Raw genomic sequence first — 21,867 nt, forward strand, 5'->3', positions numbered from 1 at the left:
ATGGATTGGAGTTGGGAGAGACTTGGGACAGGGAGACCAAGCAGCAAGCTGTTGCAATGGGTAGTCCCAGCATGAGATCATGAGGGCCTGCACCAGAGTGGTTGCAGTGTCAAAGGAGAGAAGGAGGTGTATAGAGAAATGTTACAAAGGAAGAAACAGTAGGAGTTGATTGATGATTGGATATGGGTGGTAAAGAGAATGAGGCGTTGAGGTTGATGATATCTGTGACTGGGGAGTTTGGTAGTACTATCTCTTTTTTTTTAAAAAAAATTATGAATTTATTTTTTATTTTTAGTTTACAGCACTCAGTTCCACAAGTTTTTGGGTTCCAAATTTTCTCTCTCTCTCTCTCTCCTACCTCCCAAGATGGCATGCAATCCAATGTAGGTTCTACGTATATCTTCACATCGAACTTATTTACATAATAGTCCAGTTGTAAAGAAGAATTATAACCAATGGAATGAATCCTGAGAAAGAAGAAATGAAACCAAAAAAGAAGGGGAAAAAAAGAGAGCAAATAGTTTGCCTCCATCTGCATTCAGACTCCTCAGTCCTTTCTCTGAGTGTGCACAGCTTTTTCCATCATGAGTCTTTTGGAGCTGTCTTTGAACTTTGCATTGATGAGAAGAGCAAGTCTATCATAGTTAGTCCTTACAGATACCATGTGTCTGTAATAGTGTATAATGATCTCCTGGTTCTGCTCCCCTCACTGAACATCAGTTCATATAAGTCTTTCCAGGTTATAATGAAGTCTGTCTGCTCCTCATTTCTTACAGCACGATAGTATTTCATTACATTCATATACTACAATTTGTTTAGCCATTGCCCAATTGATGGGCATCCCCTCGATTTCCGATTCTTGGCCTGCACAAAAAGAGCTGCTATAAATATTTTTGTACATATGGGTCCATTTCCCACTTGTGAGGGGATACAGCCCTAGAAGTGGTATTGCTGGGTCAAAGGGTATGTACATTTTTATAGCCCTTTGGGCATAGTTCCAAATTGTTCTCCAGAATGGCTGGATCTGTTCACAACTCCACCAATAAAGTGACAGTGTTCCAATTTTCCCACATCCTCTCCAGCATTTATCATTTTCCTGTTTTGTCATGTTAGCCAATCAGACAGGAGAGATGTGGTACCTAAGAGTTGTTTTCATTTGCATTTCTTATCTAATCAGTAGTGATTTAGAGCACTTTTTCATATGAATATACATATCTTTAATTTTTTCCTCTGAAAACTGCCTGTTCATATCCTTTGACCATTTATCAATTGGGGAATGACTTGTATTCCTATAAATTTAGCTCAGTTTCCTCTATATTTTAGAAATGAGGCCTTTATCAGAGTCACTGGTTGTGAAGATTCCTAATTTTCTGCTTCCCTCCCAATCTTTGTTACATTGGCTTTGTTTGTACAGAAACTTTTCAATTTAACATAATCAAAATTACCCATTTTGCATTTAGTAACGCTGTCTCTTATTGGGTCATAAATTCTTCCCTTTCCCATAAATCTGACAGGTAAACTATTCCTTGCCCTCCCAAATTGCTTTTAGTATCAGCCTTTATTCCTAAATCATGAACCCATTTTGACTTTATTTTGGTATACAGTGTAAGATACTGGTTTATGCCCAGTTTCTCCGTACTGTTTTCCAGTTTTCCCAGCAGTTTTTGTGAAATAGTGAATTCTTAGCCCAGAAGCTGGTTTCTTTGGGTTTATCAAAGAGTAGATTGGTGAGTCTTGTGTATCTAATGGTACTATCTCAAGGGTGATAGGGAAATTAGGAAGAGGGAAAGGCTTAGGGGAAAAGATGAGTTCAGTTTTGGGCATGCTTTGTGTTAGATAGCTATGGGGCATCCAGTTTAAGATGTCTATTTGGGCAGTTAGAGATGCAAAACTGGCAGTTAGAAGAGGTTAAGTCTGGACAAGCAGATCTGGGAATTCCTCTACATCGGGTTGATAATTGAAACCATGGGAACAGACGGGAGCACCAAAGGAAATAATATCAATGTAGATGAGGAAAGAGCCTTGGGGGACTCCCACAATTGGCAGATATGACCTGGATAAAGATCCAGCAAAGGGGAAAGAGACTGAACACTCAGGGAGAAGAAAGCCAAAAGAGAGTAGTGTTCACAAAAACCTAGAGAGAAGATAGAATCAAGGAATGTAGAAGGTCTTTTCAAGGAATTTAGCCACAAAAGGGAGAAGAGATAAAAAACTAGCCACTGAGGGTGGATGGATCAAATGAAGGTCTTTTAAAGCGGGCGTGGGGAGGAGCAATAAGGAAGCAGCCAGTAAACGGAGTGATTTGAACATTAGTGAGATAGGAGGGATGGTATGGGGACAATCTGCTGGAGCGAAAGGATGGAATAGGATCACTTGTGCATATAGAGGGATTCTTCTTGGCCAAGAGAAGGGCCATCTCTTCATGTCAGACAAAGGTAAAGGAGATAGTAACAGAAAACATCTAAGTGATGTAAGACGAGGCAGAAGGGGGTAAGGGGAAACTCTTGGCTAATAAGCTCAAATTTTTTAAGTGAAATAAGAGGCAGGGTTCTCAGCTAAGAGAATGGAGGGAGAGTGACCTCTGGAAGACTAGAGCGAGAATAAAAAGGTCTAGAAAAACCTTTGTGAGTGGGAATGTAAATTGATTAGAGAAGCCTTAGATTACAGCCTTCCTGCAGTGAGGGCCCAGTTGAGATTATATAAACTAAGCTTGTAATGGATCCCATTTTAGGATTTTCTCCAGCTTTGTTTAGCAGATTTGATGAGGATCAAAGGCAGTAGAGTGGATGATGGGAATAATCTGAGGCTGGGGTTTGGAAGGCAAGATCTTCAGTAGGATAAAGGGGCACAAAGGGAAGAAAGCAGTGTAGAGTGGAACTAATTCACCAGAAGGTCAAGATGGGAAAGGTAAAAGAGAATGTACCCAGTGCAGGGCTGATGGCCTGGGAAAGAACTGAGGTGTAGAGCCATTGGAGGTTGAGGTGATGTGGTAACAGAGTAGGGATTAGAGTTGCAAGGCTGAGGGAGAAGTGGAATGATGACAGATTATGATCAGAAAAAAAGAATTTCAGGTTTCATGAAGGTGCATGTCGAATACTTTTAGTTGATGACAAGATCAAGGGTATGGCCATCTGTTGGTAGTAGTAGGTCAAGGGCAGTGAGTGATTTGAGGAATTGCAAGGTTAGACTCCTTGAGGGAATTATCAGTGTGTTTGTTAAACTTTTAGTATGAGGGCAGGAGTTAGGTAGGGAAAAAAGACTGAGACAGGCACTGAACTTACTGAGAAAGGAGTGCCCTGGAAATCTGTGGACAACAGCTACCACACTTTACAGGAGGAGTGGTTACTGAATATGGTGGTGGAGGGAGAGCCTGGAAGTGGAGTGTGAGTAGCCTGTGCCTAAAAGGATGGCCAGAGAGGCCCTGTCACCACAAGGGAGCCAGTTCTCAATAAGTGCAAAAAGAGGGAGCAGGAAAGGAGAAGACTTAATATGAAATCCAGTTACCTGTGAAGCAGACATTCTCAAGAGCACAGTAGGATGGGTTGGAGAACTCTTAAGAGTGTGAGAGGTTTGGAAGATTGGGTTGAGTAAGGAAGCAGTTGGTAGGAGTTTGGACATGGGCATCCACATGTCTTTATAGCTAAAGAGCATATGAAAGGTTGTGGTGGAACATAGAGGGTGCCATCCTGGAGGGAGGCTGAAAACTGGGATGTCTTCAGAAGTGCTACTATCTAGAGCTTGATTTTTTCCCCATTTGATGCCTTTAAAAAAACCATGAAAACAGTTAAACGATTCACGGAGTAGCAGTCAACTCTATGGAAAGGTGGCACAACGAAAACATTGTCATTTTAAATTTCCAATTAACACTTTTATACTTCACCAGTGTAATGACCCATTGATGTTTATAACAGTGACTTAAGATCCTGAGCTCCCTTCTATTTTTACAGACTTTAGTAATGAGTTGTGTGTATGTTGTACGTTATTTTTAATACTTCGCTGATTTCAGCTACCATTCTGCTGATATATTTGATCATAAACTTTTTTTTGCCTTTTGAATAAACAGTATTGGTCATGATTCTGCAGTTACTTTACAAAGATTTTAGAAGGGTTCATCCTACTATTAAATGGTTAGGGAACCTGTTATTCACAGAGGAAAAAAGTTCCATATTTGCACCTGCAAATGGGGGGAAAACATGAAAAATAAATACTGTAGGCCTTATTCACTTTATATATTTTATTTGAAGTTACATCTTTATGTTAAATAACTCAGATATCTATTGTTTTACAACTAATACTATTTGGCAATGCCTCCCTCACTAACCCTTTAACCTACCATTATTCAGACACAGAAATCTTATTATTTATTACGTTATTTATTCAAAACAACATTCTAGGGGCAGCTAGGTGGTGCAGAGAGTAGAGCACTGGCCCTGGAGTCAGGAGGACCAGAGTTCAAATTCGGCCTCAGACACGTAACACATTTACTAGCTGTGTGACCTTGGATAAGTCACTTAACCCCAATTGCCCTGCCCCCCCCAACAGCATTCTAGAAAAGTAGATTCAGCTGGGTTTGAATTTTTTTAAATTATAAAACAGTAGAAATTCTAGTCAACTGAATAATACCTCAAATTACTTGTATCTTCAGTAAATTTTTGTGAATATAGATTGCTCCTTTAACCTAAGTTGGATTCTAGCTTTTTTTTTTTAACAAGACAGCATTTTCTTTTGCTCTTTATATTAAAGATGATTGCAGAAATAGATTCATTTAAAGGGCAGCTTGGTGGTACAGTGGATAGAGTGCTGGGCCTGAAGTCAGGAATATTCATCTTCGTGAGTTCAAATGTGACCTCAGACACATTGTACCTGTGTGACCCCGGGCAAATCACTTAACCCTACTTGCCTGAGTTCCTCATCTCTAAAATGAGCTGAAGAAGGAAATGGCAAACCACTCCAGTGTCTTTGCCAAGAAAACCCCAAATGGGGTCGCAAAGAGTCAGACACACCTGAAAATGACTGAACAACAGGAAGAAAATATATTTCTGATTGTAACATGATGCTGCCACTTTTGTACTGCACTGCCATAGGAACTATGGATTTATACTGTATGAAAATGTCCTACTGAAGGAATTTGAGGTTCAACAAAAATGAGATTTGGCTAAGGCATTGATTTTTAAAGGGGAGTAAGGGGGGGATACAGTTTTTTTAAAAGCACATTGGTCTGAGTCCACATTCTTGTTTTAAATATTTTATATGTAAAATACATATTTTTCTTGGACCTAAAATATGATCTTTTTTTAATGTATTTTATTATGACACTTGACAGCCATTTCAGAATGCTTATCAGCTCTTTAGAAACAAACTGAAATATTCTTTCTATCTTACAGTAGTCAAAGAAGTCCATCTCCTGGTCCAAATCATACTTCTAGTAGTAATGCATCTAATGCAACAGTTGTACCACAGAATTCATCTACCCGACCTACATGTTCATTAACACCTACCCTAGCAGCACACTTCAATGAAAATCTTATAAAACACGTTCAAGGATGGCCTGCAGATCATGCAGAAAAGCAGGTATGTACGTGGTTTAAATCTCAGGATATGTAGATCTTTGGGGTGAATATTTAAAATATTAAGTTCAATTCTTATTAAAAAACAAAGCTTTTTATAGAAAGATGTCTAAGTATTGCTTCATGGCTTGTTTTTTTTTTTCAAGCTGTATTTAATGTAATAAAAATCTATAAAAGAAAGTAATAGAAGATCTGTCCTGCATTGAGTACAGGTTTCTGAATTCGTTGTAAACTGGGGAGAAAAATAAGTATGTGGTCATTTTAAAGGAAGTAGTGTATTATCCTGGAAATAGCACTAGACTAAGAATCAAGATACTCTGGGCCCTGCTTGCTTACAGTCTAGTAAAAGGGATAAGACATACAAGAATACAAATAGTTTAATACATATAAACAAACAGTGATAGCCAGGTGCTTGAATTCAAAGTGGGGGAAAGTCATTACTGAGGTGGGGGGTTTGGGAAAAGCCCAAAAAAGTGATGGTATTTGAATTGTGCTATAAAGAACAGTGGAGCAGATGGAGAGGAATGGGTAATGCTTCTGTTATTTGCATGTCAGGGCAATATGGGTCTCATAAGGAGTACAGTGCTCAGTTGTACTGGAGAGTAATGCAGTGGTCTGGAGTGTAGAGTAAGATTAGAAAGCTAGAGTGGCATCTTGAATATTAGGCTAAAGAATTTGTTAAACGAATGAACTTTACTTGATCAAAAAATAAAGTTCTGTTTCAGGGTTTTGAGCAGAGGTTTGATAGGATTTGTATAATGAAGATTAGTCTCTTAAGTAGGGAGGTGGAAAGGCAGGTTATTGAAATAGTTGGTTAGTCAGAAAGGCCTCTGTAGGATTATGGAAGTGAAAAATAAAAGAGGACAGTACAAATGTAAAAGTTATTGCAGAGTTGAAATCAACAAGATTTGTTAATAATTCTTAAGAGTCAACGGCAGCTCACTTCATCTGTATTAAAATGTATTCTAAGAATGGCTTTGAAAGGAGAAAGGAATCCTCAAAACAGGTTGAAGGAAGGGTGTGTGTGGTCAGAAGGGCTTATGAGGTTGTTGAATGTACCTACATGAGGGTCTGTACAAACACCAACTGATAAAGAGGCCATTTATCTCCTCCCCTTAGCTCAACCTCCCTGAGTTACTCTCCGGTTGCTTGATAATAGCATGGCTTTCAAAATGAAAGCCTGTACCTTGATTCTTACAGTTTATCGAATCAAGATTCTGTATGTACTTTGAAGACATTTGCTACCTTTCCTTTCAGAAGCATTTTGGTTAAGCTGTGTTTAACCAACAAGTATTTATTGATCATCCACTACGTGTAAAGCACCATGCTGAGATACTGTAAGAACCATGCCAAAGTGTGAGACATAGTCCCTGTCTTCACAGTGGGGTGATTTACTTTTTAAAATGATAATATAATGCTATCTCTTTCATTATAGTTTCTTACATTATTACGTAAATGATTTTTGGATCAGACCTGAGGTTTTGTTTTATATGGAAGTCCAAGTAAGGAAACTGTCTTTACCAATGTTAACAGGCATCTGCTCTACATCTTAGAATCTTAGTTGTTTGGGACACTGAGAAGCTGTGACCTCCCAGTAGTAACATAGCCATTATGTGTCAAAGGTAAGGCTTTAAGCTAGGCTGCCTCAGTACCCATGCTGCCAATAATGACTAATTATCATATAAATGGTATTAGTAATAAATTTTATGTGAGTTCAGAGGAGGGTGGCATAACTGAGATCTGAAATAATCTGAGATGGTTTATGCAGAGAGATTAAAGAAGGGTCTTAGATAAGTAGAGAGGACAGTAAGGGTGTGATAGTAGTGCGTAGACAATACTAACAAAAATTGTTGGAAGTGGGAAATTACCAAGCATTTTTTCTCTGTAATAGAGGATTCAGAAAGGTAGTTGGAGTTGAGATAGGTTAGGACCATATTCAAGTTAAGGAGTTCAGTTTTATCTTAGAAGCAGTAGGGAAATACTTAAAGTTTTTTAGTAAGGAAAATTAGTCTGATGAAATCAAGTGGATTGCAAAAATCGACTCAAGGCTTGGGAGACCAGTTAGGAGATGATTGCATAAGTTTCCGTCCCTACTAGGGTGGTAGCAGTGGGGATAAAAAAGAAAAGATGGATACAAGAAAGGAATACTATACAGAACTTGGTGTCTTTTTTAAAATTTTTTAATTTTTAGTTTACAATACTTAGTTCCACGAGTTTTTGAATTCCAAGTTTTCTCCCCCTTCCTCTCCTCTCTCCTCCCAACTTGGTGTTTTAATCAGTAGTTAAATAAACATTTATTAAGCACCTTGTATGTTCCAGGCACAGTGTTATGTGCTGAGGATACAAATAAGAAAGAAAGACAGTACCAGCCCTCAAGGAACTTAGAATCTAGTGGGGGGGGGAAGATAATGCATAAAAGGAAGCTGAATAGCAGAGGGTACAGTACATGGGCAAGGTGTTTGTGGAACTGAAACCAAGCCTAACAGCTGGTGGGAAATAGGAGGAGGACTAGAGGAAAGGAAGAAGAGGGGGAATTAAAAATTCTAGCATTTTAAGCTTGGATGACTTGAAAATGTTAATACCAAGAGGAAAAAGTAGTTGTGGTGGAAATATGAATTCAGTTTTAAAGTTTGAGGTGTTAGTACTACGTTCAGACATTAATACATTTAGAAATGCCAAACCACAGAAAATGCCCATATTCAGTTGCTGGTAGGAGAATGCTAAAGCTAGTATAGGATTTAGAGCTGGAAGGGATCTTGGAGATAGTCTAATCTTAATCTAATTTTGCTTATCAAGAAACTGATAACGGCACCTCAGAGTAGCTAAGAGAAGAAAGTTCCAATAAGGAAAATGTTCAGCAGTGTTAAAGTACATTTGGTTCAAGGAGAATGAGGATTAAGAAAAAATTCTGGTCTTGACACCTAGATTGCTGCAGGGAGGAAGGGGAAGGAGGAAATAAACATTTGTTTAGTGCCTTCTGTGGGCCAGGCGTTGTGCTGTGGGCTATACAGATTTTGTAATTGAGCTGTAACTTCAGTTTTAAGATGGATAAATATGTATGAGGGAGATAGGGTCAAGATATGAGTGGAGATAGGGAAGATTTGTTTATGTTTGAAGACAAAGGGTATAGACCCATTGGAGGTGAAAATTGGTGGATTATTGAAGGAGTTTAAACTTATGTAACATTTTGTTGTTCCAGAAATTTCCCTAAATTTTAAAATGTTTTTAGAAACATTTCAATACTATGCAAATTTCTAATAAAAGATATAACCCTACTTTCTCATATTTGCATTCTTCATTAATTGAAGTTAAACTGAGATGCAGTAAAGCTCATCAGTATATTAAATTTGATACTTTGAAGGAGGTTCAAAAGAATCTACTTGAAGAAATTTTCACAAGTTTATCTACACATAATCTTTAGCCTTTTTTCCTATCATGCATTCCTTATCATGTAAAATATCGAAAGTGAAATCATTTGTAGTTCTGTATCCTTTTTTACTGTGTGACTAGACAGTGAAAATTAACACCACTGTACCAGTTTACATATATGTTCTAGTTTTCTAATAACCATATTTATTCCTCCTCTTTCCCAAATATAATCAAAAGTAACCTAGAAGCAATGTAAAAACAACTTTTATTAACAGTCTTTCTGGTCCATTGTCTTAGCAGATAGACTTGCAAGGTTGTCTTAATCAAAGACATTTTCCTTCTCCTTGTGGATTTTTTTTGAGGGGAGAGGGGAGAGTGGAAATGAGGAATTCTGTGTTAATTGCCCAATGTCACCCAGCTAGTAAGTGTCCAAATTTGAACTCAGGTCCTCCTGACTCCAGGGCCAGTGCTGTATCTACTGCACCACCTAGCTGCCCCTGCTGTGATATGTGTAAAAAGGGTTTGGGGGTATGTGTGTGTGTGTGGAGGGGGTACTGTTCAGTGTTTTTTGCTTGGAATAAGGCTGAAGCTTTGTATAGATACATTTGCCTACCTGCCAAGACACCATTAGAAAAGCCATCCAACCATATTCCATTCTAACTTAAGGTATCGGTAGAGATCTATTACAGTTTTTATTTCACCTGGATATTAAGATGCCAGAAAATCAGCCTAAAGTTATAAAACTTCAGATCGAAGCTAGAATTCAGACCCCTAGTCCTGATGGTATATTGGTATATCATTTGGCTGTTTCTAGTCATATGCCCTTTGGCAAACGAATTTTTGATATCAGGCTTTCACAGCAGAAAGGAGAGGTGTCCATTTCAATTTCAGTGCCAGGAATATTCCCTGATCAGCACTCTAGCTATGTTTTGAGAAAATGTGATTACTGTACTTTGTAGTATCTGCTGTTCAGGTATCCCTAACTCCACTTATGACTCGATCCATCAATTTACTGAAATACTCTTAGAGTAAATTTCTGTCATTTGGAAAAGGCTGGCCTAGTTTCCTTATCACAATTTTCAAGTGGTAGCATCAAAGGAATTTCAGCTTTTACGTTTATAGTAAGCACCCTTGTGGTTTGGCCCCCATAGCACCACTAAAGACAGCCTTTACAAAACTCTTTGCTACCCTAAGTCATTAATTTGTATTTTCTTGAGTTAATCATCTTTCTTTCTTAAAATCTCTTCTGTTATGCTTTGGGGGGCAGGGAGAGTAGATAGAAATTTTAAAATGAAAACTCCTTCCTTCACATGGACATAATTAACATAGAAATCTCTTAGCAAACTTCTACTCTTTTCTGATGTAAATCATTTTCTTTAACTTGATCCTTTTTCTTTTTATTATTTTATAGTTCCATGTCACAGATTATTGAGAAGTCCCATAAATACTTTTCAATAAAGAACATTTTTCTAATTAAAAATAATTTTTGCATATACTTAGGCATCAAGATTGCGTGAAGAAGCTCATAACATGGGGAGTGTTCATATGTCAGAAATTTGTACTGAATTAAAAAACTTAAGATCTTTAGTCCGAGTATGTGAAATTCAAGCAACTTTGCGTGAGCAAAGGTAAGATTTTGCTTGGTATTTGTCTTTTTTTTAAATCCTGTGCCTTGTTTTCAGTTAAGTTGTTGGCCATAATCATAAATTATTAATTCTCCTAATTTCCATTGACATGTTTTTACTATGTTCTAGTAATTAAATAACATTCCAATTGATAGCTCAAACTTATGTTTATACAGTTTTCTTAGTTATAAAGTGGTGTGTGTGACTTGGGACAAATAATAACTTTGGTAGGGTGTCATTTAGTGACAGCAATGGTCATGAATGTGTACTTCTATTGATACTAGGTTGACTCAGAACATCTGTCATTGATCACCTGAAATCAGATTGAGCTGGTTTCACCACCATTTGTTAGTTGTCTCAGTTGAGTGCTGCATTTCCTGCGATACACCTGTTTCATTGCTCTCTTGTTGTGTTTTTAATTCTGTGGTTTTTAAGAATGGATATTACTCCAAGGAAACATGCAAAAATTGTAGCTTTTAAAGAGCACACTTCAATGACTGTTAGATATTGCAGCTGCTATTGATGTGGGGAAGTCAAGCATTTAAATGATCATTCAAGTCTTCAATGAAACAGATCAGTTACATCAAAGCACAAAGGAAAATCCCATCAAAAACCAGACACAGTGAGTGCCAAGAACTGACAGACTGGTGCTGAAAAACAATCTGGTTAATCAGAGAACAAGCAAAGGCCTCCAGAGGAGCATGACAACTGGAAGGGTTGTTACTGATGCCTCTACAATGCAGCTTGGACTTCTTGAAGCTGGAAGAATAGTGAGAAGATCAGGTTTTTTTGTTTTTTGTTTTTGTTTTTGTTTTTTGATCGCCTATTCGTTGCAGTGAAGGAAAAAAAAAATCTTGTCACAGGCAAGACAGTATAAAAATTAGATGACTGAAGCTTGGAAAAGGATTGGAAATTTTTACTGATAAAACTCATATTTTCAGTCAAGCCTATGCCAGAACTCTTGTCAGAAGATATCCAGATGAGCCTTATAAGATCAGGGCATCTTTGTCAGACTATAAAATATCCACCCCCAAAAAAAAGTTTTGGGGATTTTTTTCTTTCCAGTGCTCCTGGAAGTCTTGTTACCATTGAGAGAATGATGAAGTCTGATAGATATATTCATATATTGAGAAGCAGTATTATAATATTCCCAAATGGAGATGGAATATTGCAACATGGCCTTTCATCATGCCAAGAGATGGAGATAAACATGCTTCAGTGGCCTGGGAACATACATGATTTAAACCCCATTGAAAACTTATGGGCTATATATAATCAAGGCTAGACTTGGAAAAATGGACTGTTCATCAAAGGTATGCTTAATATCCAATGTGATAAAAGTGTCATTTCATGATGAAGAATTAAGGAATATGTGTCAAAATCTTTTGAATCCAGGCCCAGTCATATAAATGATTGTGGCAAATTAAGACATATTACATATTACATTTTTACATTTAAAGATGTAAAAAGTTGTAAGGTGTATTGTATAAGCCAATAAATTTAATTACTTTACTTTGTCCTTGCTAATTTGTACTGCTATGCCACTAAGAATATTGCCTCCTTTATTTTTATGTAATTTAACACAGAATAAACATTTCATTAAGCTTGTTGTCTGTCTTGAACAGCAACTTTATGAAATTTCTCAAGGTAAGTGCATATTTTCGCTGTTGACCTAGGGAACATGAATAATTCCAATTTCAAACTTCCTGCCTATTTTAGGGATGAGGAGAGCCCATTTAACACTTTACTCCATGTCGTATATGTATATTTCACTGTAGCTACTTTTATAGAGATTTGTTTCAGGTTGTGTTTGGACTAGAAAACTTTGTAAGGTTCTTTTCAAATGTTAGATCTGATGATTCTACAATTAAGACTACTGTTCACACTGCTTTTGATTAAAACCTTGGAGATTTTAGCATCTTACAGTTTAGTGAAATATATTCTTTCCCTCTTCAAGTTCCCAAAGAATGTTAGGTAATGTTGTACAATAAATTTTTGTTCACTTGAAAAAAATTCTTATAGTAAAACAAAGGCAGACTTCTGACTTTTTTCATTCGCAGTATTCATGTATTGCTTTAAGTCAGTGAAACACTTGACAAATTCCATCTTGTCACGGAACACTGAAGAAGCATATTGCAGAAACTTGTGCTATTTATGATAGACCGAGGAAAGGATAAGATTTCATCCTAAACACTGAAATATCTGGGTATGCTTTTTGGCAGGGAGTTTGTCCTTTCTGGGAGACTTGTGAAATTAGTCCTCATTTGCATTAAAATAGTCTTCATTTTCATTAAACAGGGGCAGAAATAATGTCAGCTTTTAATTTGTAGTAATTATACTGTAAAATCTCAACTAGAAATCTTTCATTGAAATTGTTATACTATTTTTCATATAGAACTAAATTTCTCCTAAGTTCAGTTCATTTGATTCAAAATTTTTTTGAGCATTTAGTATTGCATCATTTCAGGGCACTGAGGGTTAATTTACAAAGGAGTTTTACATGATCCCCACCTTTATTAAGCTTTGCAGAGATAAGATGTACGTACATGGAATAAATAACAGTACTGTCCAATAAATATGTACTAAAATGAGTGTTTACAGATGATAAATGACACAGGAACTAAAAGAAGGGAGAGGTCAGTGTGGGCCAAAATTATGAGGTGGTGGAAATTTAGTTACAGTACTGTTAGGTTATAGGGACGTTCAGCTTGTATATATTTAACTCATGGTGTGATGTCTTCTTAGTGCCATGGCTTCTCTTCCTCTCCATAGCCTCTATTGCTAAACTGTACCTGGCAGCCAAGGGCGCAGGAATGTATGTCCTGTAACACCCAGCCCCTCTGTAAAAAGTTCCCAGCACTTGCACTGGTCTCTCAGCCCTGATCTCTAGGTGTGCTTGCATCCCCAAGAAAAGGTATTTGATATCATAGGCACCTCCTAGTACTAGAAACTGGTGAACCAGGTAGTCTTCATTAGGAGAGCAAGCCCGGAAGGAAGGGGCAGAAGAGGATGTTGCTTTGTCATTTTTAAAATTTTTGTTGACTGTGTTACCTTAAGTTCTGAATTATTTCGCTCTGTCTTCCCTACTCATTGAACCCTTTGTTGTAACACAGAAAAAAAGGAGGGATAGCTGGTCAGCGGCTGTTTTATTTTTTTCTGTCATCTACAGAAAGAACCTCCACAATTCAACCCACCCTTACCCCTATCACCCTCATTTCTTCCTCCTCCCAAATGTGAGGGCATTGACTTAAGCAGAGGAGTTTCCCCCTTTAGTTAGTTCTGTATGAATAAGAAAATAAAGGCAATTCTAGGTAATTAAGAGTGAAGACTGAAGTGCCCTTGAGCATAAAATGTTTGCCTGTGGATTACAGCCCAAGAAAAAACTCTTAGCCCTCTAGGACAGGGTTCCTAATTTTTGTGTGATGAATCTCTTTGGCAGTCTGATAAAGCTTATTGACCTTTTGCATAATGTTTTTAAATTATTGAAAGAAATGCTAAATTTCAGTTAGTGATTAGTGAAAATAGAGAAATTTTTTCTCCATCAAGTTCAGTGTTAAGAATGTCTCCTTTAGACTCAAACCTCTTTATAAAAAGGAACAGACTTCAGAAAAATACAAAGCCAACCAAGGGATTAGGGGATTTTCAAGGGTACATTTGACTAAAGGAGGTTTTTCTGCCTTAACACTACCTTTTAAAGCCTAACCACTGCATAAGATCCAACAGCAGTCCTTATTTGGGGTTCTCTATAGTACAATGTAATTGAATTGCTGAAAGAAGAACTTTGATTCACTGTAAGGAGCCCATTCTAAAATAAGGATTTAGTTTATATTGACCATCTTATATTCAAGGCAGTTGAGGAGGCTAATAATTTTTAGACTCAACAAGAAGAGTTGGATGGAAAGGGAAAGAAAGACAGGTTCTAGTTAACAGTGAGTTGATGAACAAATGTTATTTATTATCTATAACCCATTCCTTGAGCACTCCAATTTCATAGTTGCTAAGCACAGCTTATTTTATTGTTTCTGTAACAAAATCAGTGTAATTAATAATGTGGTAAATTGATTTATCTAAGATTCTCATGTTTCTAATGTGTTGAAGTATAATTGTTGTATTATTACCCTCAAAATATTCCCATTATATTTTTATTGTCTATGGCATTGCAGTGTAATTCATTTTTTATGAAAAAGTGTTTTATAATCTTGGTACTAACTTTTGTCTTCAACACTGTGAAATATTGTATGGTGCATCTATCAAATTGTCTTTACAGTTTAAAGGACTTAAGGCAATTAATAATTATATTTAAATTTTGTCACCTTGCTATATTCATTGACTGCCAGATTTCCTCTGATGTTAGTGTATGGAGTATGTATGTTCACTGATAAGTTTTACTTATAATTCAAAGATTAATAGATACAGCTAATTTAGTTAATGTCATATTTTTGTAATAAGTTTAATCATTTATTTTATTTTTCAGGATACTATTTTTGAGACAACAAATTAAAGAACTTGAAAAGCTAAAGAATCAGAATTCCTTCATGGTGTGAAGATGTGAATAATTGCACATGGTTTTGAGTACAGGAACTGGTTGCCCAATCTTAACAATTTTGAGCTGCATTTGAGTAGACTTTGGACCGTTAAGCTGGGCAATGGAAATGACAAGGGGATGGGGACATGAAAGTCAATTCAGGGGAAGCGACAAGATTAATTTGTAATACCCCTGAAATGTAGATTTCTTGTAGATGTATTCTTCACGTTGTAAATATGTTTTGTAGAGTGAAGCCATGGGAAGCCATGTGTATCAGAGCTTAGACATCCAAAACTAATCAATGCTGAGGTGGCTAAATACCTAGCCTTTTACATGTAAACCTGTCTGCAAAATTAGCTTTTTTTTTTTTTTAATTTTGGGGGTTAATTTATCATTCAGAAATCTTGCATTTCCGAAAATTCAGTGCAGGCGCCAGGCGATCTGTGTCTAAGGCTGCAACAATTTGGAACAGTTTGGGCAGTGTACAAAATATCATGAAACAACTGTTTCCACACTTGCACCCAATCAAGAGCAGTGCTTCTCCATTTCTGTTTTTGCAGAGAAATGTTTTTCATTTTCTGTGTTCCATTTCCCCTCTGAAATCCTAGATCTGATTTTATCCATTTTTTAATGCTTCTAATTTTCTCTTTTCTTAAGGCACTGTTGCTATGGCACTTTTTCTATAATCTTTTCATTCCTGTGTACAGTAGCTTAAAATTGCAGTGATTGAGCATAACCCACTTGTTTGTATAAATTATTGAAATGTATTTCCATTTGCACCCTGTAAGAATGGACTTATAGTACTGCTGGGCATGTGTGCTGAAAGTACATTGATTGCTCAAATATAAGGAAATAGCCCAATGAACATGGTTGTGGGAGGGGAAAGAGGAAAAAAAACCTAGTCAGATGTGAATTGTATCTGTTGTAATAAACATGTTAAAACAAAAAACAAAAAAAATGGTTACTTTTCATTTCCTTCGGTCAGCGCATATTAGAATTTGACTACTTGGGGATTCTTTATCAGAACTATTCTTGTTGAACATTTGTACTTAATTGAAATAATCCCTCAAGAAAAGTTTTGTTTAAAGCTTGTAAACAAAAATTTCTGTATAAAATATTTAATGAACTATGACATTCAACAAGAATGATCAAAATATCCCCAAGGGTTGTCATATGTTAAACCCTGGTTTACCTGTCTTGCTATTATGACATTTCATTTGGAAGGATGTTTGTGTTGTAGCTAACTGTTCAAGTCTGGTGCTGACTGCTGTTCTTAGCCATCACAAAACGCTAAATTTGTGTAATTGGAGCATCCCACTGTTATCTGGAAATGGTGGAAAGCTCAGCTTTGTATATTGTTTCCTAAAGTATATTAAAAATAAAAAAAGAAACTATTGCTACTACAAAATCAACTTGGCTTTTTTTTCCTTTGCTAAAATCTTCATTAGTCCTCACATGGCATTAGCATGACACTGCCAGATATGTATAAATTTCAATAGTTTTTGTATGCAGTAAAATCTTTATTTCAAAATCTTGACTTGAAATACTTTTCTCCATAGAGAGATTTCTTCTGTTGGGGCATACACTCATGTGCTTTCACAACTGCCAGCACCAAGGGCTTATTTTAATATCTTGGACACTAATGTAATATTACTTACATTATGGGATACTGACTTAGAGTACCAGAGTCACTTGTTTCTGATACATTAAGCTGATTTTATATCAAGTGTCTCTTGGGAGTTTTAAGGTTCAGTTTTTTTTTTTAATCAAATTTTAAAATGTAAGATACATTGAGTATTCACAAAAATGCAACAAAATCTTAGTGTGATTAAGAGAAATTAAAATTTTGTATTTAATCTCTAGAGGATTGTTTGCTGTTTGAACACAAAGTAGCTTTTATGGTTTTTTTCCCCCCTTCTAAGATTATCCAGAATGTAACAGAAAAGGTAAATGTCACAAGAAATGTTCATACTTTTGAGACTGGTACTATATGCTAGACTTGGAAATAGTTCATTCAAATGTAACTTTTAAGAGCTGTATTAGCCTAAATCTGTTACTCCTTACTATTTCAGCACTGTGCCTTTCCTAGAAAGAAGTAGGTAATTTATTTTGTGATGTAGTAGGCAAATGTTCACTGAAGTGGATGGTGATTCCTCTTGTGATTTAAGCTAAATTTGAATACAGTTTGCGAATGTGAAACATTTATTGATCTATGCCACTTTGTACCTCCCCATTAAAATATATGTGTGTATATATGTATACATACATTTACATGTTCATGCCTCTAAATGAAGTAACCACAACTTATAGAAAGCTAACCTAAAGTTGCATAAATAGTGTATTTTTAAGATTAACATTGAAAAAAATAAAATTCCAAGTTGGAATATTTTTCCAATTTATTTGATTTGTCCCATAATTTTTATATATAGATATAATCTTACTACAGCTCTAAACCTTTGTTTAAAACATGGTGTCCAGCTGTTGACCCCTTTTTTTTTTTAAGCAACCTGGGACTATCTGTGAGTGCTATTAAAATAGACACCGTATCCCATTTTTTATTTAGTTCATCTGTCTGTTGGCATGTGTAGCATCACCATGGTTTTATTTCTCCTGTGGGTGGATGAATTGTCCACAGTCTTGGATTTACGCACTAGTGCCATTAGTGTCTCATTTTGGTGGGCACCATTATTGACAGTTCAAAAAGAAAATTACCAAGTGGCTCTTGGGAACTTTTTTTAGTTAATAGAACTTGTATAATACAGTGTTCTGGGTGATACTGGAACCAAGTGAATTTTGTGAAGATTTCCTGTTTTAATTCTTTGAAGACCTTTCCATGGAAGGTTTCTTGAGAAATTTCTTCATCCTTTTCCTTTTAAGTGATGGAACATTTTGTTTTCTACGTTACTCCAATTTTTTTAAGTTTTGAAACTCATAGACTGTACCAGATTAATCTTTAGTAATAAATTCTGGAGTACATAGTTTTTATGATTGCCCAAGAACTGAAAACCATATGTCAAGCTAAAACTATAGAGATTTAATTTTTTTTTTTTTTTGCTGGAGGGTTGGGGTAGGCGGGGTGGCAGGGGAATGAAATAGGGTGATTTTTTTTCCTTGATTTTAAATCTAATATTTATGCCCCAGATATTTGTTACCAATGAAATTCAACTGTTTTTGATGTTTTGCTGCTAAAGTTTAAAACTTCCTCCTTGGGAAGGAAGTAATTTGTAAAGAGTTAGATCATTTAAAAAAGAAATCAGTTCTTATTCTGCTGATAAGCCTAACTTAACCCTGATGTTGAAGAAACTATTTTCTAAGGGGAAGAAGTAATTCATTCTGCATACCACAACAATTGTAGCTTAGGACTTAAAACTATTGTTTTTAGATGTGGGGTTTGAAAATGCTGATTTATTTTCAATTACCTGTAAATATGGCTATATTCTTGTATCTGTAATGGAGTGTATAAAACTACACTAAAAAGTAATAAATATGTTTTGACTATGTTGTGCGATTATTTCAAGTACACTTTGACTATGAAATAGTATTAAAACTTATGTTTTTCATTTGTCATTTACCATAGATAATTTCAGATATTAGGACCTCGGATATTGAGGTCCCTTATGGCAGTGTCTGTCAAAAGACAAAACAAATAATTTACTAGCTTAGCAATAGTTTTAATTAAAATTTTTGCTCACAACTCTGAATTTCTTTAGTACTGGAATAGTTTCTTTTATATACCTTAAAGCTATGGAAGTACTACTAGAACATTTCACCTGCATTTATAGTTACAGTTACTCATTTCCCAGTATAACTCCAGTCTGCCATTTTTTTTGAAGCAATTTGATTTTTTTTCCTCTTTTTTTTAAATTGGAAATAGGGGAAAACAGAAGAAAGCTACTGTCAGGCAAAATGACAACGATTGATCTGGGAACCAGGACTTTTCCATTCATAGACCCTGGGATAAATGCACAATTCTGCAAAGTTAAGATTAAAGACTAAAATTTGCCAGGGTTCCAACATCTGACTGCATTTTGGAAACTTAAATGTGATGTAGCTGGGAAATCTGCAGTCTCTTCTGTTTTGTTTTAATAGACACTTTGGTATCCTCTGTCCTGAGTTATGTAGAAAATGTTTGATGATTCTTAATGATCACTCAAATCTGACATTCTTGTAATAGGCCTAACATTATTAAATGCTGTTTGCCTTTTAAGGGCAAGATTCTGATAGGAGTCTGACAATGAAGATTAAATGAAAGGAACATTTGTTTTACGTAGCAGTTTATTCCTTTCTTAGAGGGAGATACCATATTTGAAAATAGCGGATTAAACAATTGGGCTCCTTGGAGAAATAGCAAAATGATCTTTCTCTTCACCAAGGCCCAACACTTCCCAGCGCCCTCTTTAATCATATTCATTCTCTCTCTCCCTCTCCCCCTCTCCCACCCCACACCCCTCTCCCCACTCCCCTTCCTCTCTCCTCTCCCTCCCCGGCCCCCCCCCCCCATCTCTCTCTTTTCCTCTCTCTCTCCCCATATTGTTCCTTCCCTGCTACTTCCAGGCAAATGAATGAAAGGAAAGGATTTGTTAAATGTTTATTATGTGCCATCCAGGTACTTGGTAAGTCTTGGTGATGAAAATTTTATAAAAAGCCAGTGGTGGCCACTTTTTTAGTCTGGGAGTATACAGGAACGGTGAGTAGAGCCATAGAATCATTGATTGGCCCGTCTCAGGAATGGCAGTGTCACATTTTTTTTTAATGTTCTCAGGGCTAGAATTGGGAGTGGTGAGAGGAGGGAGAAAAGTACTCTAGCATCAGCTTATGATGATGGTGGCTTCGGAGGACACTGGGTCTGGGCCTGTTTTAGCCATATAGAGCGCTTTCCAGAGGATCCCTGGCCTAGGGTCAAAAGATCCCATCCTCAAAAAACCTTTACTAGACTGCTCTTTGCTGTTGTCTGAGATTCTCACTTTCACAGCCAAACTCAGGGAAGTTGTCTAGAGACAGGACAGGAGATGGAATGGACCTCTGTAGCATTTGCTACTGATGACCATCCTCCTGAACATTTTTTCTACTCTGAGTTTATGATCATCCTGTCTCTTGTCCTCTCTGACCACTTCTTAATCTTGGCCAACTACGTACCCATTTCACACCACCTAATCAAGGGCACTTCCACAAGGCTCTGTCCCATGCCCTCATCTCTACACTTTCTGAGGGACCTTAGAAGCTTCCACAAGTTAAATATCTCTGTGGATAACCAATAGAACACACACATACACCTGTGCGTATGTGTGTGTGTTCCTTTACTCTTTCCTGAGCTCTATTGGCCATTTTAAACTGGATGTCCCGATAACTTCTTAAACTTTACATGTTCAAAATAATCCCTGCCCCACCCCAGCCAAAACCCATCCATCTTCCACATTTCCCTCTTTCTGCCAAGGACACTGCCATCTTTCCAGTCTCAGTTTCACAGTTTCGGTGTTAAGCTTGATCCTCATGTTCCCACGTGCCACATGTCCAGTTGCCAAATCTTGCCATTTCTAAGAAATTACGTTTTTCACATCCTACCCCCTTTTTGTGTTTACAACCTCTCTCCTGCATTATTGCAATGTCTGATTTGTCCCTAAAACTCTGCTCCATTTTCTGTATAAATGCCTGTGATTTTCCTTAAGTGACTTTCTGACCGTGTCATTCTTGGAATTGATAAACTCCAGGGATTCCCCTATTGTCTCTAAAATAAAATAGAAACTTTTGCTACTAAAGGCCATCTCGGCCTGGCCCCAAACTGCCTTTCCTGCATCATTATTCCCCTTCCTATACTCGATAGTCTACCCAAACTGTCCTCTCTGTCTTATCAGGATGATCCATTCCTTGACAGTCTCCCGTAGCTGGGATGCATTCTTTCCTCACTTCCACCTCACAGTCTCTCTCTTCCTTCAAGATGCAGCTCAAGCACCATCTTCTAAATGAAGCTTTTATCATCCCTTCCTAAGTTGCCCTACATTCATTTTGTAAATTCTTCATTTATTCTGTAAATGCTCAGATATATGTTTTCTTCTCTAATAAAATGAATATAAGCCTGAGAGAAGGGACTAATTAATTTTTATCTCTATCCACAGTACCTAGCACATAGGCATTTAATAAATGCTTATTGATTTAATTGGCTGATGGATCCAGTAGGCACATTACTAGGTGCCTAGAATTTAGGAACTCTTAAAGATTCAGGGAAAGTCCATTCTTAGGAACAATATTTTCTGGCCTCTGCTCAGAAAAAGAAATTGGGGGTCCAATAAGTCCCCTCTCAGATTTGTCATACCCTTCTCTGGAAAGCTACCATTACTTTTCCTTGAGAAGGAGTGAAGAGGGGCAGGAGTGGGGAGAGAACCTTTGCTCATCATTGTTGTACCCTGGTCTGGAAATCCAAGGAAGAATAAGTTCTAGAAAAGGGGCAAGTCATTTAAAGCTTACTCATAGATCGGTGGCTTCCAAAGTTGGGTGCTTATACCCTTGTGGTATACAAGAGGATCTATAGGAAAACAAGAAAATGTTATAATTTCTATTTATGTTTTAATTACAAAAATAAAAGTTTTACTAATACATAATGTGTAAATTGACAAGCTCTCATTCAGTCCAGATGTCAGCTCTAGTGGACTCTGGTGAGCTGATTGTTAAATTTCCAGCATGAGCAATTAACTCCTAAAAGCTGATTATTAAATTTCCATCGTGAGCATTTATGCCTCAGAATTGGCAAACACTATAAATCAAGGTTTGATTGTTGTGTTGTCTA

The 21,867-nt window shown here is 36.8% G+C and overlaps 1 protein-coding gene across 2 annotated transcripts in view; it reads left to right on the forward strand.

Moving 5' to 3' along the window:
- Positions 1–18,584, forward strand: part of WAC (WW domain containing adaptor with coiled-coil) — a 120,199-nt gene extending 101,615 nt beyond the window's left edge. For both annotated transcript variants that reach the window (XM_036759313.1, XM_036759314.1), the window contains 3 exons: positions 5,385–5,571; positions 10,437–10,564; positions 15,036–18,584. In XM_036759313.1, coding sequence (XP_036615208.1) covers positions 5,385–5,571; positions 10,437–10,564; positions 15,036–15,105 — 385 coding nt within the window. In that variant the 3' untranslated portion in view covers positions 15,106–18,584. The remainder of the gene's footprint in view (positions 1–5,384; positions 5,572–10,436; positions 10,565–15,035) is intronic.
- Positions 18,585–21,867: the final 3,283 nt, after the last annotated feature.

The sequence above is a fragment of the Trichosurus vulpecula genome, chromosome 5, assembly GCF_011100635.1.
Source record: "Trichosurus vulpecula isolate mTriVul1 chromosome 5, mTriVul1.pri, whole genome shotgun sequence".
NCBI classification, from domain to species: Eukaryota; Metazoa; Chordata; class Mammalia; order Diprotodontia; family Phalangeridae; genus Trichosurus; species Trichosurus vulpecula.